General features: G+C 33.3%; 1 protein-coding gene across 2 annotated transcripts in view; it reads right to left on the reverse strand.

Annotated features, from left to right (window-relative positions):
- Positions 1–16,657, reverse strand: part of Dnai7 (dynein axonemal intermediate chain 7) — a 74,839-nt gene that overhangs the window by 47,146 nt on the left and 11,036 nt on the right. For both annotated transcript variants that reach the window (XM_076854218.1, XM_076854217.1), the window contains 4 exons: positions 12,222–12,309; positions 10,574–10,665; positions 8,238–8,339; positions 3,406–3,543 (listed from right to left, as the gene is read on the reverse strand). In XM_076854218.1, coding sequence (XP_076710333.1) covers positions 3,406–3,543; positions 8,238–8,339; positions 10,574–10,665; positions 12,222–12,309 — 420 coding nt within the window. The remainder of the gene's footprint in view (positions 1–3,405; positions 3,544–8,237; positions 8,340–10,573; positions 10,666–12,221; positions 12,310–16,657) is intronic.

The raw sequence follows: 16,657 nt of genomic DNA on the forward strand, positions 1-16,657 counted from the left end.
TAGGTATTAGACCAGCAACCTAGAAACTTACTAGAAGGTAGGCCCAACACTTCAACATGTCAGCTTGAGAACTAACTTTCTCAACAAGATTCCTAAAGTGCAAAAGGCAAAATCAAAAACCAGTAAATGGGATGGTGTCAAACTAAAAAGTTTCACAGCAAAGTAAACAATCAAGACCATGAAGAGAGAGCCTACAGAATGGGAGAAAATCTTTGTCACCTGCACCTCAGATGTTAATTTCCAAGATATTCAAAAAACAAATAACCCAATCAATAAATGGGCAAAGAAACTAAACAGACATTTCTCTAAAGAAAAAATAGTAACAAATATGTGAAAAAATATACAACATCATCTGTAGCACTTAGAGCTATGCAAACTAAAACTGCACTGAGATTTCACCTTACTCTAGTCAGAATGGCAATTTTCAAGAATATAAGTAACAATAAATGTTGGCAAGGATGTGAGGAAAAAGGGTAAACTCTTACATTGCTGATGAGCCTGAAAATTGGTGCAACTACTCTGGAAAGCAGTATGGAGATTATCAAAAAACTAGGAATGGAATCACCATTTGACACAGTTATATCACTCTTCAGCATATACCCAAAGGACTTAAACTCAGCATAGTATAGTGATGTGGCCACATCAATGTTTAAAGCAGCTTAATTCACAATAGCTAAACTATGGAACCAACCTGGGTGCCCTTCAACAGATGAATAGATTAAAAATTGTTTTGATACATATACTCAGTCATAAATAAGAATGACTTTATGATATTTGCTAATAGATGGATCTAGAGACTATCATACTAAGTGAAATAAACCAATCCCAAAAAACCAAAGGCTGAATGTTCTCCTGATATGTGGATGCTAACTCACAACAAGGTAGGGAGGGGAAGAATAGAAGTTAAATGGATTAGACAGAGGAGAAAGAAGGGAAGGGAAGGGGGAATAGGAATAGGAAAGACAGTGAAATGAATCTGACATAATTCACCACCTCCCAGATAATTGCCAAGATCCAGATTTATGAACTGGCATCATGTCTGTTCTAATTAGAATAAGATATATTCCATGTTTGTATAAGTATATCAAAAAAGAGTCTACTGGGCTGGGGATGTGGCTCAAGTGTTAGCGCGCTGTCTGGCATGTGAGCGGCCCGGGTTCGATCCTCAGCACCACATACCAACAAAGATGTTGTGTCCGCCGATAACTAAAAAATAAATATTAAAAATTCTCTCTCTCTCTTTTTAAAAAAAGTCTACTGTCATGTATAACTAAGAATAATTAAAAAGAAAAAAACTCACAGTAGCACAACACTAGGCACCAAGCTTCCAGTACATTAAACTTTGGGGACAGACCACATCCAAACCATGTTAATAATTAATAAATAACAAAAGTATGACAATAACAAGGGGGCAAAGGAGAAGAGGAGGAAAACTACCAATACTGAATACTATGTACTAGAAATTGTTCTAAATGCCATGTAGTTTTAACTTATTCTTTATCATAATTATATGAAGTAGGTATTATTGTGTCTATTTTATAGATGAGGATACCAAGGCCTTGGATGATCAAAGAATTAGTAAGTAGCAGAACTTAATTTTGAGCACTGACAGAGATACATACAGAAAATTTCTAAATTAAGAGATGCAGCAGGGGCTGGGACTGTAGATCAGTGATAGAGAGCCTGCCTACCACATGTGAGGCACTAGGTTTGATCCTCAGCACCACATTAAAAATAAAGGTATAAAGAAAGGTATTGTGTCTACCTACAACTAATTTTTTTTAAAAAAAGAAATGCAACACAGTAGTCTAATCCTAACCACCTCTTACTAGTAGTAAGACTGGACAAATTATTTAACATCTATGTGCTTTAGCTTCATGCCATGAAATGGGGCCTCCATAAAAACCCTAAACAATGGGGTTCTGAGAGCTCTGGGGTTGGCGTACACACCTAAAGAGGTTATGGAATGTCCACAACCCTTCCCACATACCTTGCCTTATGTATTTCTTTACACAACTCTTTATTCCATATCCTAATATCCTCCATAATAAGCTAGTAAGCAAAAGTAAACATTTGCCTATATTTTGAGAACCACTATAGTAAATTACCACACCTGAGAAAGAGGTATGGGAACCCTACTTATAGCTGGTTTCTGTAAAGTACAGGTGGCAACCTAGGACTTATGATAGAAGAGGGGTACAGACTTGTGGGACAGAGTAGGGCTCCTGTGCCAACTCTGGGTAGTTTCAGCATTGAATTGTAGGATGCCTGATTGGTGCCCAAAGAGCAGAAGATATAAGTTGGTATGAGAAACCTCACACACAGAGTAGTGGTGTCAGAGTATTGGATGTATTTAAAAAAAAAAAGTTTCTCTTCTTTCTTGGGATTTGGGGAATCATATCATTCAGTTCAAGAAAATTGTCAGCCATTGTCTCATTGAATATTGCCTATCTACCAGTCTTTATTGCCTTCTTGTACTCCTCCCTGTTTTTAGTCTGTTTTACTCCATTATACATGTCTGTTAACTATTCTTTCATATTTTCTCCATCCTTGATTTTCTTCTGGTAAATTCTTCCAACTTCATCTTTAAAATATTCTTTCACAGTATTTTTAAGTGCATTGTAAAGTAGAAGCTTCTTTGGCTAACCTATCTATTCTATTAGCAAAAGAAGAAGTTAGGATACTGTTATTCATCTTCACACCCCCTAGCACCTGAGAGCAGAGACCTGGCTTCTAGCAAACATTAAAGATTATGGTACTGAATTACTGAATAATAGATGTGTTAATCAGGTTTATATCACTGTGACAAAATATCAGAAAATCAACTTATAAGGATAAAAGATTTATTTTGGCTCATGGTTTCAGAGGTTTCTTGAAATTCACAGTCCCTTGGTCCCATTCCTTTTGGGCCTATAGTAGAATATTATGGCAGGGAACAATTTGTGGAACAAAGGTGCTCACCTCATTGTAGCTGGGACCCAGAGCAAGAGAAGAAGGGGCCAGGGTCCCTATATCCCCTTCAATAGCACACCCTCAGTGACCTAACTTCCTTCTACTAGACCTCACTTCCTAAAGGTTCCAACACCTCTCAATAGTGCCGTAGTGACCACCCAAGCCTTTAGCATACAGGCTTTCAGGAGACATTAAGATACAAACCATAACAGTAGATGATACTAGCTGGGGACAAAAGTCACCCATCTATACCCAAGTTATCTACATAAATGCATACAACTTGATTTTTGTAAAAAGAAAGTGAAAAGTTTTCCAAATTTCTCTCTATACCCAAGGGTTTAGAAGTAATCGTGTTACTAACTGGCAAATAATATAGTAATTTTTTATTTTTGGAGTTAACATCAGAATTCTTGTAACTTAATTTATATTATAGGACAATTCTTCAATACTTACACGTAGAACTAATTTACTTTTCTCAACCACCTCCATAAAAGTCTGATTTGTTTCCTCTTTCCACAAGCTAATGAAAGTATTTATTTCTTGGGCTATTGAAGGATCAGGACTCCCATCACATTGAATATAGTGTTTCCACTGTGGAATAAAAATGTTTGAAGGTTCATTTTTTACGAGAATTCAACCAAAGTTTAAATTACTTCTTTTTAAATGTCTGTGTACTCACAACTCAGTTTTCCCAATTTAGTCAAAAAAAATTTTGATGACTTTAATGAGTAACTTGATATAAACCAAATAATAACCAATAAACAAAGTAAAATAGCCAGATTATTTTTCAATCCAAATAACTGTCAATCTTCAAAATTCATATTAATAGAAGTTCTATTTACTTTCATATTTTCATTTTTCAAACACTTGAGCTGGCCACAGAAGGGCACACAAGTAATTCCAGTTACTCCAGAGGCTGAGGCAGGAGGAGGATCACAAGTTCAGGCTAGGCTTAGCAACTTAGACCCTTCTCAAAAAAAATAAGAAGGGTTAGGGGCATAACAGGTCAGTGGTAGATTACCCCTGGGTTCAATCCCCAACACTATAAAAAAATCAACAAATAAAAAAATCCTATTTGAGTTATTCATTACCACTGGCATTTTAAGAATCCCTCTATTACTTTTACATCCTATGCAAATTTTACATTTGGAATAATATTGAATTCACAATTTTTACTTAAAAATTGTACCATAATCATTTACCTTATTATAAGAAAGTTTTATTCAACCCCCCTCACCCTCTTTTGGTCAAACTCTTGCTGAGTGAGAGTTACCAAAACTTAGGGCATCAGTGCTACTCTTGGTCATGATCATCCTGGATTTTCAATAACAACATGTTATTTATCAGTGGGCTCATACTCGTGATCATGCATTTCTTTACATTACAGCTTAACAGACCCTTCAGCACTCAGCAGATGTAGACAGTTAAGACTCAGAAAATACAGCAAACCAGGGAAACTACAATGGTGATCATCAGAAGGATAATTACGAAAATTAGAAGAATGCTCCTTACCTAGAGTCTCCATAAGCCAAATTAAATGATCAGAGAATGAGCCAGATGAAGAGTCTATTCATTTTAACCAAACAGCCCCTTTGTTAATTTTTCTCAATGTATTTATCCATGTACAACAAAAGTATCACACTACATAAATTTCTCTCTGTTTGACTGGCACATAATCCAGCACTTCATAGCCAAATTAAATTAAAATAAGGAATGAGAATAGGAGTTTAGAATAGTATAAAACTATAGTTACAATATCAACCCACCAAGCAAAAATGGTAGGCATAAGCAAGGAAAAATTAAAAGGTATAATATTCTCATTCCAATGAGGACTGAATCTCACCATCTTGTATACCCAAAAGACATTAATTAAAAAAAAAACTGAATAGCAGAAAGATTGGTAGAGTAGTGAGAAGGGAACAAGGGGGAGAAAAGATAAAAGGGCCTGGGGAAGTACTAAGGACTAAATTAGAACAAATTATATTCTATGCTTTTTAAAATTATATCAGAATGAATTCTAAAGTTATGCATAACTAAAATGAACTGATTAAAAGTAAAAAAAAAATGTAAAAAATGGTATTATCTTTGGCCATAGCAATTCAACTGACCTTGTCAATTTCTATTTTTAAAAATGTTATTGATCCTTTCACCTTTTCCAGAAATTGAGGATTATAGGACCAATGCTAATGCCACTGTATTTGTAACCTTGTTTGCTTCATAATTTACCCATAATTTACCTTCTGTCACCAGAGATTTCTTCAGGAATGCTCCATAAAGAAAACATTTCTGAATAACATTTTAACTACTGTTACAACATTGGCCTTCCTGCATGGAAAGCTTCTGTACAATCACAGAACACAGCCTATTAAGAACATATTCATATCCCACTGAAGGTAGCCATTGAGTGGAATTTCCTTGTAAATATGCAAATGGTCCATCAGATAGCAGAGATATATTACTTGAAGTATTGTCTTCCCAGGTTTATGGGCTTGACAAGCCAAAGACTGGCAATGAACCACAGCAACTTCTTCAGAACAATCATCATATCAACACTTTCCCATAATTTGTATAATTTTGTCTACTTCAAGATAAGTTATAGAATGCAGAATAATCAAATCTCAAGCCCAATTATCATCATCTGCCAGAAAGAGAAGCATAAGCAGGAAGCCTAGTTAAGACAAAATGGTCAAATATGAGGTCTGTTACTTGTGAAGACCCAAATATTTTTGCCTTTTCTTTTGTAAACCTCTCTAATGACTTAGGCCTTCTTTTCTTGTTTTTTTGGAGAGGGAGACTCTCTCATAAATGGAGACTTTCTCCATAGATACACATTTCCCTCTCTAAAGGTTGACCTCAAAGTAACTAAAAATAGGCAGCTTCCCAGCACAACCTATGTTTGTTTTTGTTTTTGTTTTTAATTGTTACTAAATTCAGGGTGGGACCTACATTTCCATTCCTGACTTAGACACCTTACATTATTTTTCTGAGCCTAAGTTTTGAACCAAAGCATAAAGGTAATTTTTTTAAAAAGGCTCACTCTGCTTATTTCAACTTGTATAAAATAACTCATTTTTCTTTTTCATTTAGTCATTTAAAAGTCTCTGTGTATTAAGTTTTAAAAATATCTCATTGTTGTGGAGTTTTGATTTTGCTATTTACCCCACAAGAAAGTAATTTTGTACAAATTAAAACTTCCTTGTGGTGGCCATCGCATTCCCAATTTATTTCTGGTAAGATTTATCCATTTCTCAAAACATAAATGTAAATTCTTATACATAAAACTGGGTGGAGTAACAAAGTTCTAGACCCAGGGCCCTTTTGTTTCTGACTGACCCAAACAGACACCACGAATCCCAAGAAGTTCATATGCCCTCTTGGCACAAGCTGACCCTTCTTATTTTCCCAGTTATGTTCTCTCTTACAGAATAAACTATCCCTAGAAGGGGTTCAGAAAATGGAGTTCTAGACTCCATGGATCCAGATGAACCCATAATTCTGATTTTTCATAACCTTGCTTATCCACTGAACTCTGTTCAATTTTTTCTTGTCTGACCTAGTCAGACACCTGAGGCTTCTCTAGAGAACCCACTCTCGTTCCTCCTGAACCAGTTCATTTTCTGGCTTACCCAGCCAGACATCCGAGACTTCCCTACAGTACCTAGTCTGAATCAAAACATTTGCTCAAACTTAGTCCAAAACCCAAATTTGAGAAGCTTCAGAATCCAAGCAATAACTTATGGAGAAAAAAAAAAACAAAAAAAAAAACAATGAGCACAGTGGGCTTGGGGGAGAACCCATTCCTGGTTACTTGATGCTTCTAGGGGTCATGAGAGTTCAGCTTCAGAGCCAGCTGATTATGCCAAAACAACTAAAAGAGGCAATTCCTTAGACCAATTATGTCAAGCAGAATTAATTTGAGCAAAGAAAAACAAACAAACCATGATTCATGGATCAGATTACTTCGAGAACAAGAGCAGGTTCTAAGAACTCAAGCCAACAATGTTATCACACAGTATTTATAGGGAAATGGAAGTGAGGCATAGAAACAACTTAATTGGCTGAAGGTTAGTCAATCAACCAATCAATTGCTTATAACTTGTTAGCTAATCAGCTACAGAACCTCCTGAAACCAACCAAAGCTCAGTTATTATGATTAAACTCTGTACTATTTTGGTTTGTGGGGTTCCATGTGGGTGCCCAGTCTGAATCCTTGGCTTCCCACACATTTTATTTAACACACTTTTATGTTAGGAAGACATAAACCTCATGGACTGGGCTCTGCTAATTTCAAACTTTTCTTCTGCAGCCTCCATACCTCTGTTAGCCTTTATAGAATTGAAGAGTTAAGGGTTTTGCTCTAGATCAGGCTTTGGCAGAGAATGTTGTGGCTGGTTTGATCTTCCATCCAGACCTTTAAAACTTTTTCTATGTCAGCAACAAGAATATTTTGCTTTGTATCATTTGTGCTTTCACTGAAGTAGCACTTTTAATTTCCTTCAAGAGCTCTCCCTTTGCATTTGCAACTTGGCTATATGATACATGAGGCCTAGCTTCTGGCCTACTTCAGCTTCCTCACTAAGCTGAATCATTCCTAGCATTTGATTTGGAGTGAAGAATGTATACCTATTTCCTTTCATTGGAACACTTAGGGGTCTTTACTGAGTTATTAATTGGCCTAATTTCAGTACTATTGTGTCTCAGAAAATAAGGGGCCTAAGGAGAGGGAGAAAGACAGAGAATGGCTGTCAGCGGAGCAGAGTATACACACATGCATCAATTAAGTTCGCCATCTACTATGTGCGCAATTCGTGGCACTCCTGAACCCTTAGAATAGTAACATCAAATATTATAGATTAAAGATAATAATAATAGTGTAATATAAAGTTTGGAATACTGTGCAACTTAAAAAATGTAACGCAGGCACAAAGTAAGCACATGTTGTCAGAAAATCTGCTTGACATGATTTCCAGAAACCTTTAATTTGTAAAAACTGCAATGTACAATAAAGTGATGTACAATAAAATGAGCTATGTCTGTATGGATTTCCCAACAACTGAGTCAGAGACAAGGTATAAACATTTCAAGTATACTATTTCTGAAAAACAGCTTTCTACAAAGTTATATCAGTTAACTTTGTAATGAGCAATAGATTTGTCAGATTGTATTTCATACATAAGTTTAAAGTTTCTTAGAATAAAAATGAATGTCAGATTATATACATCTCCTTCTTCTGATCACAAAATCTCAATTAAAAAAAAAAACTTCATAAAAAGAATCAGTCTTACGTGAGCAAGTGATCTAGTATCTCGTTTCAACTTCTCTGCTTCCAGAAAACACCCCTCTAATAAATTCAGTTCTGCAAGTTCTTCAGTTCTCCTTTGTAGATCCTGTTGCATAGGGATAGATACAATGATGTGTTCTTTTATTTCAGCTTTATGTTTCAAAAGTAGCATCTAAAATTCATTTGACTAAGTATATGGTTTTAAAATGAATACTTAAATTAGTTTGACCACAACATCTGACATTTCAAGAAACATGAGATATTTCATCTGAAGCTGGTTTTCAAAGTCTCATTTGTAGAATTCTTGGTTGGGAAAGTTCTGGGGAAAACTCCTTTGGGATCTATGAAATCATTTTCATAGCTGTATTTTCACAAAACTCAAAGACATAATATCTTTCACAGTATACATTTTGTATTGATGGTGCAAGATGGTATAAAACTTCTGTTGCCTTAACAAAACAGAGCAGTTGACTCCAAACTGTACTAGATTGGGGGCTGGGAGGCAGGGCAGACCAGTGAGAAAGAAGAGCCAGTTGCACATAGGAATGACTTGACAAAAGGGTAAAAATTATTTAATTTTACTAAATCTCAAATGCTAAACACAAGCATTTTTAATATTTTGTGTTTTACAATGGGAAGTACGCATAAAGCACTTCTTTTGCCATGTCAAAGAACAATATTATCTTAAGAAATAACACTTGTTAGGGCCATGGTGGTAGCTCAGTGGACTTGTCTAGCATGTGTGAGGCACTGGGTTCAATCCCCCGCACAAAATAAAAATAGAAACAAACAAAATAAAGGTATTGTGTCCATCTAGAACTAAAAAAAAAATCCATAAAAAAAGAAATAATACTTGTGCAGTTACTTGAACGTTTTTGGCAGACATTCTCTCAAAATTGAATAAACAGAATATCATTCCAAGGACAATTCAAAATATTTTTTAATGATAAAATTGAAGCTTTCATAAAAATTCAGATTTTTTTAAAAACTTGTTATCTATGACTGAGTTTGACAGATTCTCAATCCTTAAAACTTCTGATTTGATTGGAGATACTAATATATGTGATTTTTTTTATAATTAATATAATTTTATAATTAATAATAAAATACATCAACATTTGGAGGTAAACAATTCAGTGAAACAAATTTTTCCAAGCAAGCAATGCATGATATTGCAAAATCATGCATAGAATGAGATATATTCAGAGTATAACAGAGGAATGTTTTAATGTAACACAGTATGAACAATTATTTGATATGGTTTCAGATTCTATTCTTAGGAAATTATCCTTTCTTAAGCAGGTTTGATAACTCATGACTGCTTTTCAGGAGGCAGAGGTAGGAGGACCACTTGAGGTCAGGAGTTTGAGGACAGCCTGGGCAACCCCAGTGACACCCCATTAAAAAAAAAAAAAACCAGGAAGAGGAAAGGGAAGAGGTAGAAGAAAATGGAGAAGGAAAAGAAGAAACAAAAAAGAAAAGAAGGAGAAGGAGAAGAGGAAGAAGAAAAAGAACTACCACTTGTTGACTTCTGGTAATAAATCAAAGAATATTCACAATTATATTCCTTCTTTTCCCAACTGAGGCAAGATTTTCTTCATGGTATTTCAGTCGAAATACATTAGAACAGATGAAATACTGAAGTTGACATGAGAATCCAGTTGTCTTCAGTTAAGTCATTTAGTAAAGAGATTCAAGAAATCTAAACAATGCTATTCATTTCCCTAATTAAAAAATATAATTTTATTTTAAAACTATAAAGTATTTTCTATAAAATATTAATGTGTTTACTTATATTAGTTATAATTTATTTTTATGTTTATGCCTATTAATATTTTTAAATGTAAAATTTAATTGCTACTATTATAAATATTGGTAGATGTAATTCTTAAAAACAAAAGATCCTTGGGGTGCTTCAGTTTTTTAATATATTAATTGAGTTTTGCCTTGAGACTAAATGTTTCAGAACTACAGGTCTAAAAGATTTTAGTGAAAAAGAGAAGAGAGAATTTGAATATTTTGAATTATTTTTTTGGTCCCTGTTACATTTGAATATAAAAGACTTATGCATTCTGAAGAGTTAGAAGCATAAGCTCTGAAGCAAAATCGCTTAGGTCTGTCTGTCCTAGTTTTGCAATAGTTTATTTTCTTTTCAATTTCCTTTTCTTTGAAATGTGGGTGACAATGTCACTCACTTTATGGTAAGAGTAAATGAGTTAAACCAGTTCATGTAGGACTAAATGCTACTGGTAGCTATGGGCTGAAAAGGACATTGGAGGGCAACAGATCTGGTACCCACAGTTTAAGACTTCAGTAAGAATATTACTAATGTTCATTTACTTTTTCTTCAAGTTGATGCCATTTTTCATTTTCAATTCGCTGCTTTTCAAGCTTTTCTTGTTCTTCTTTTTCACGTTTCAAACGAGCTTCCTCTAAAGAACCAAAAAAGTAAATAAATGATCTCAGTGATTAGCTCACCTTTTTCTAAGGCTCTTAAAATTACTCTAAATATTTTCAAAAATACTGTAATATTTTATAGAAGATACATCCTTTACTTTGTGTAGAAATGATAAAAGGATTAGCTTTCTTCCTTCAAAAAAGAGTAAAATGACTCTCAAACTTTTTCACCAAAAAAAGTGTGTTCATGAAGATATTTCTCTTCTCGAAAGCTTTTATAGCAATCCAGAAATTATTTTAAACAACAAAATACACAGATGTATCATGGGCAATTAGGGGAGTAAAAGTCTTCAGAAGACATTCATATCTACATAATCAGAAGTAATTACTTTCACCTTTTCTTGCTCTTACAATTAAAACAAATATAAAATATATATTGAAGAATATGACTTTAACCCAATGTAATAAAATGTTCACAAAATAAAGATCCTAATACTGAACTCTTATCATGAGTCATCTAAAAAAGGATTTATGACATTAAAAAATCAAATGGAGGGCTGGGGATGTGGCTCAAGCGGTAGCGCGATCGCCTGGCATGCGTGCGGCCTAGGTTCGATCCTCAGCACCACATACAAACAAAGATGTTGTGTCCGCCAATAACTAAAAAATAAATATTAAAAAATTCTCTCTCTCTTTCTCTCTCTCTCTCACGCTCTCTTAAAAAAAAATCAAATGGAACCTGAGTCTTTTAAAAAATCTGAATATGAGTCTGATGATGTTCTTAATGCTAAAAGCTACAACCACTAGCAATATCCAGAATTTTAAAATCACTTTTTTGGTATTTTAATTAGTCAACACTTTTATTAATGTTTAATTGAAAATAAAATTTGCATTTGGCAAAATAAATATTGTTAAACTGCACAAACTTAAGCTGTTGTATGTATTTCTTGCTAGTATATAGTTCCAATCTTTAGTGAACTGAGTTTAGGAATTCTTGTTGCACAATCAGCACCAATGCCCCAAATTTCATCAGTAAATATAAACACTTCAAGACAAGGTTGCTAGAATTAGCAAATAAAAATGTGGAATGATCACCTGAATATGAATTTCAGATAAACAACTTTTTAAAAAGTTTATGCCCAAATATTGCACCAGGAAAAGTATGCCTAAGTTAGTCAATTTTCATCTGAAATTCAAATGGACTCCTGGATTTTTATCTGACAACACAACTAAGAGATTTAACTGAATATAATTTGTTTGTACTAAGTAGTAGGCACCCTTATAAAATAGGTATAAATTATTTTTTTAAAGAGAGAGAGAGAGAGAGAGAAGAGAGAGAATTTTTTAACATTTATTTTTCAGTTTTCAGTGGACACAACATCTTTATTTTATTTTTTTGTGGTGCTGAGGATAGAACCCAGCACCCCACGCATGCCAGGCGAGCATGTTACCACTTGAGCCACATCCCCAGCCCAATAGGTATAAATTATAAAAATTAAAGAATTATGAGAAATGTTGACTAAATTGCAAAACTACTAACCTACTGTTAGTATTACCTATATAGGAAAAAGTACCATTGTTTATTTTGTACCTTCCTCTTTTAGTCGTTTCTTCTCCTCCTCCTCTTGTAGCTGCTTCAGTCGCTCAGCTTTGGAGATTTTTTTTTTCTTATGGCCAGACTTAACAAAGATCACAACATAAAAAAGTCTATTATCATGCACCAAATTTGCTTAAAAACATACACCTCCTCAAATAGTAATTATGAAAAACATTTTTGTTTTTAACCAATCTTTCATTTATTCACTCAACAGATTAGGTTGATAATTAGTGCAAAGCCTCAATTCAATGCATTGAAGGACTAAATCTGGAAACAAATAAGAAAAATAAGCATGTAAATTATTTAAAAGAAGAAATGAGTAGCTATTTTCATATCTGACAAAGCAAATTTCAAGCAAAAATTAATCAGAGGAGACAAAGAAGGTCACTAAAGACTGGAAAAGAGGACAATCCAACAAGAAGATATAATAAATATATAAAAATATATAATAATAATAATAATATATAATAATATATAAAATATATATGCCCCCAAAGAACTAAAATCAGAATACTACAGTGATACAGCCACATCAATGTTTATAGCATTACAATTCACAATAGCCAAATTATGGAATCAGATGCCTGTCACTAGATGAATGGATCAAGAAAATGTGGTAGACATACAAAATGGAGTTTTACTCAGTCACACAGAAGAATGAAATTATGGCATTTGTTGGTAAATGAATGGAAATGGAGAATATCATGCTAAGTGAAATAGGCCAGACTAAGAAAATCAAGGTCAAATGTTCTCTCTCATATGTGGAAGGTAGAGTAAAATAAGGAAAAATGGAGGGAGGGGGTCAGGTATCAAAAATATATAGAAAAGATCATCGGAATAAAATGCGATCATCAAGGAAGGAAAGAAGGAAGGAGAGATGGGAAAGGTGAAATAAATGTAAAGAAATCCCTTTATGTGCATACATAAATACACCACAGCGAATTTCACCTATAGGTGTGTGTGTGGAAAGAACCAGTCAAGGGTGGACAAATATATGAGAGCAAGTAGAAGTGGAGTAGAGGAGTGGGGTAGGGATAAGCAGAGGATAAAAAAGGGACTCATCAAATGGAGTGGGTCAGAGTCCATGCATGTATGATTTTGTCCAGATAAATCCAGACAGTATGTATAGCTATAATGCTGTAATTAAAAAAGAGAAGAAATTCGAGTGACAAGTATATGCAATTTAAATAATTCTCATACTCAAGTCTCTGTATCTTTATTTAAGTGGTACAAAAGAAAACCTCATGATTGTTATGAAGAATAAAGAAAAATATATGTAAAAATCATTTGAAAACTGTACATCCATAAAAGTGGAAGGTATTTTTATGACTGATAGGTATACTGAGTGTTATTTTGGAAGTTTAGAGGAAGGAGAGATTATTTTCAATTATGGGGCTCAAGGTAAATGTTTATAGAGTAAGGGGTATTTAAATTTGTACTCAAAAGATGTTAATATTCAGGGTAAGACATCCTAAGAAGAGGAAAATATGTGTGCAAGATACAGAGTTGGAAAAACACTGGATAGACCAAAAAACTCAGTTGGTTCTGGGAAGACTCAAAGAAGAGGTAACAAAGGGAATAAGCATGGGAATGAAGGTTAAAGCCTGTGATAAAGTGTTTGGCCATTATTCTAAGAGAAATGGAAACCTTCTAAGACTTTGAGAAGGAGTGTGGCTCCTAAGAATATAATTTTGAAAACTGATCTACTGAGAAAAACAGTTTTAAAGAGGATACTATTTGTCACTTACTACAAAGGCACAAAAGACAAAATTGCATACTCTACTTTGTATGTGGAAACTAAAGAAGTTAACTTCCTGGATATAGAGAGTAAAATAGTTACCAGAGGCTGGGAATTGTGGTGGGGAGGGAGGGACAGAGAGAGAGATTGACTGGTAGATACAAAATTACTGTTAGGAGAAATAAGCTCTAGTGTTCCAAAGCACAGTAGGGTGACTATAGTTAACAATAACTCATTGACTATTTTCAATATACCTAGAAAAGAGGACTCTGAATGTTCCTAACACAAAGAAATGATAAATGAGGTGATTCTTGTATTAGTTATCCTTATTTGATCTTTTCACATTGTATACATTTATGAAAATATCACACTGTACCCCATAAATATGTACAATCATGTATGATTTTTAAAAATTACAAGTAAAATAATTGTGATAATTTTCTTTATAGTTTTCTTGTATATCCCTAAGTAATTTCTTTTTTCTTTCTTTTTTTTCTCTCTCTCTCTTTTTTTTTTTGGTTGTCAATGGACCTTCATTTTATTTATATGCAGTGCTGAGAATCAAATCCAGGTCCTCACATATGCTAGGCAAGCAATCTACCACTGAGCCACAACCCCAGCCCACCAAGTAATTTCTTTTTAATTTTTACATACATTTAACTGTGCTTTATGTTTACTATTGAGATTTAATTCTTTTTATTGTGGCAAAGCACTATAGCATAAGATGTACCATTCTGGGGCTGGGGATGTGGCTCAAGTGGTAGCGCGCCCGTCTGGCATGCGTGTGGCCCAGGTTCGATCCTCAGCACCACATACAAACAAAGATATTGTGTCTGCCAAAAACTAAGAAATAAAATATTAAAATTCTCTCTCTCTCTCTCTCTCTCCTCACTCTCTCTTTAAAAAAAAAAAAAAAGATGTACCATTTTAACCATTTTCAAGTGTACAATTCAGTGGTTTTTAAGTATGTTAACCAGCACCAATTTTCAGCACTTTCCTAGCATTCCAAAATAAAATTTTGTACACATTAAACATACTTTTTTGTACACATTAAATATGCTTTGGAAGAATTGATGTAAATATTAAACTATTTATTTATCTTGAATAAAGAATTAACTAACAAAGACTTATGGGTTCAGAATTTTCTTTCTGGGAAGATGAACCACTGACTTAATTTCCTAAATGATTATAGATCTATTCAGGTTTTCTACTCCTTCATTAAAATATTTTAAGTTATTTTTTGGGGTATTGGTCTAATTCATCTAGGTTTCCTATTTTTTTTGGCACATAAAGTTGTTTAAATAGTGAAATTTGTTTAAATTATGCCTCCCTTTTTGTTTTTGATATTTATTATTTATGCTTTTTATTCTTGATATGCTTACTAGAAAATTGTGAATTTTGTCAGTTTTTCCAAAGAAATAAATTGTACCTTGTTCATTTACTCAATTATTTTAATAAACCTTAAGAATCTAACATGTGCTAGTCATTTCGGATATATAAGTAAACAAACATCCTTGCACAATGAGCTTACATTCAAATGGAAAGAGAAAGCAAAAACAAACAAAAAATAAATTTGAAAAATTATGAAATATTTTAAAGAGTAATAAGTGATATGGAGGAAAGTTGAGGGACTTCAGACTGCTAGGGTAGTTGTAGATAGATGAATTACAATTTTAAATAGAGTGGTTACGGTGGACTTCTAATAGAGGTGATATGTGAGTGAAGATGAAGGACATGAGGTTACTGATTCTCTCAACTGTATGTTTTCTAATGCTTTTTGTATTTATCCTTATTTCCTTTCTGTTTCTTACTTTAAATTTTACTCTTTTTCTTAAGAAAGATACTTAGTTCATTAATGTTCAGTATTTATCTTCTAATATAAGTATTTACAACTACACAATTTCTATCTATTGCTTTAGCTATATTACACAAATTCTTAAGTGTTCTCCTTATTGAGTTAAATTATTTTCTAATCTCCATTATATTACCTCTTTTAAAAAAGTTTTTAGTGGTGTATTACTATTATATTTAATAGTGGGATTCATTGTTAGTATTTGTGCATGCATACAATAGCCATTATGTTACCTCTGGACTAACTTTAGAATTAATTTCAAAAGTTCCAAGAATATTGTGTCTTCCTGCTTATACCTATTTCTTTGCTTTTTAGCCTAATGTCATGCTCTAAACTGTTTTCATTTCTTTAATTTTAAGCACAGTCATACAATAGTGTACTGTCAACTTGGAGAAGAAAAGTATATGTTCTTAAAATTCCCTAGTTGTTGGCTGCAGTTCTAAATATATCTAATTTTTTAGATTTTTTTTTAACCATGTTGCTCTAATTTTCTAAATACTTGATTTTTAATGCTTGTCCTATAAATTAAAGAAAGAAGAAATCTACTATATTTGTGGACTTGTCTATTTCTCCTTACAGTTCTCTGAATTTATGCATTGCATATATCAAGCCTTTATAATTAGGTATATACAAATTAAAATTATATTTCTTTGCTATTCAAATCTCTCTCACAAAATGATCTTCTATGTCTAGAAGTGTTTTTAATATTAATTTCTATTGTGTCTAATATTAATCTGGCTAACAAATTTCATTTTTCTAGCATTTGCATAGCATGACTTTATAATTTTATCTTCAACTTTCTTGTATTTTTGATATGTTTTTGTATTTTTAAACTATACT

Source organism: Callospermophilus lateralis, chromosome 4 (genome assembly GCF_048772815.1).
Source record: "Callospermophilus lateralis isolate mCalLat2 chromosome 4, mCalLat2.hap1, whole genome shotgun sequence".
Lineage (NCBI taxonomy): Eukaryota > Metazoa > Chordata > Mammalia > Rodentia > Sciuridae > Callospermophilus > Callospermophilus lateralis.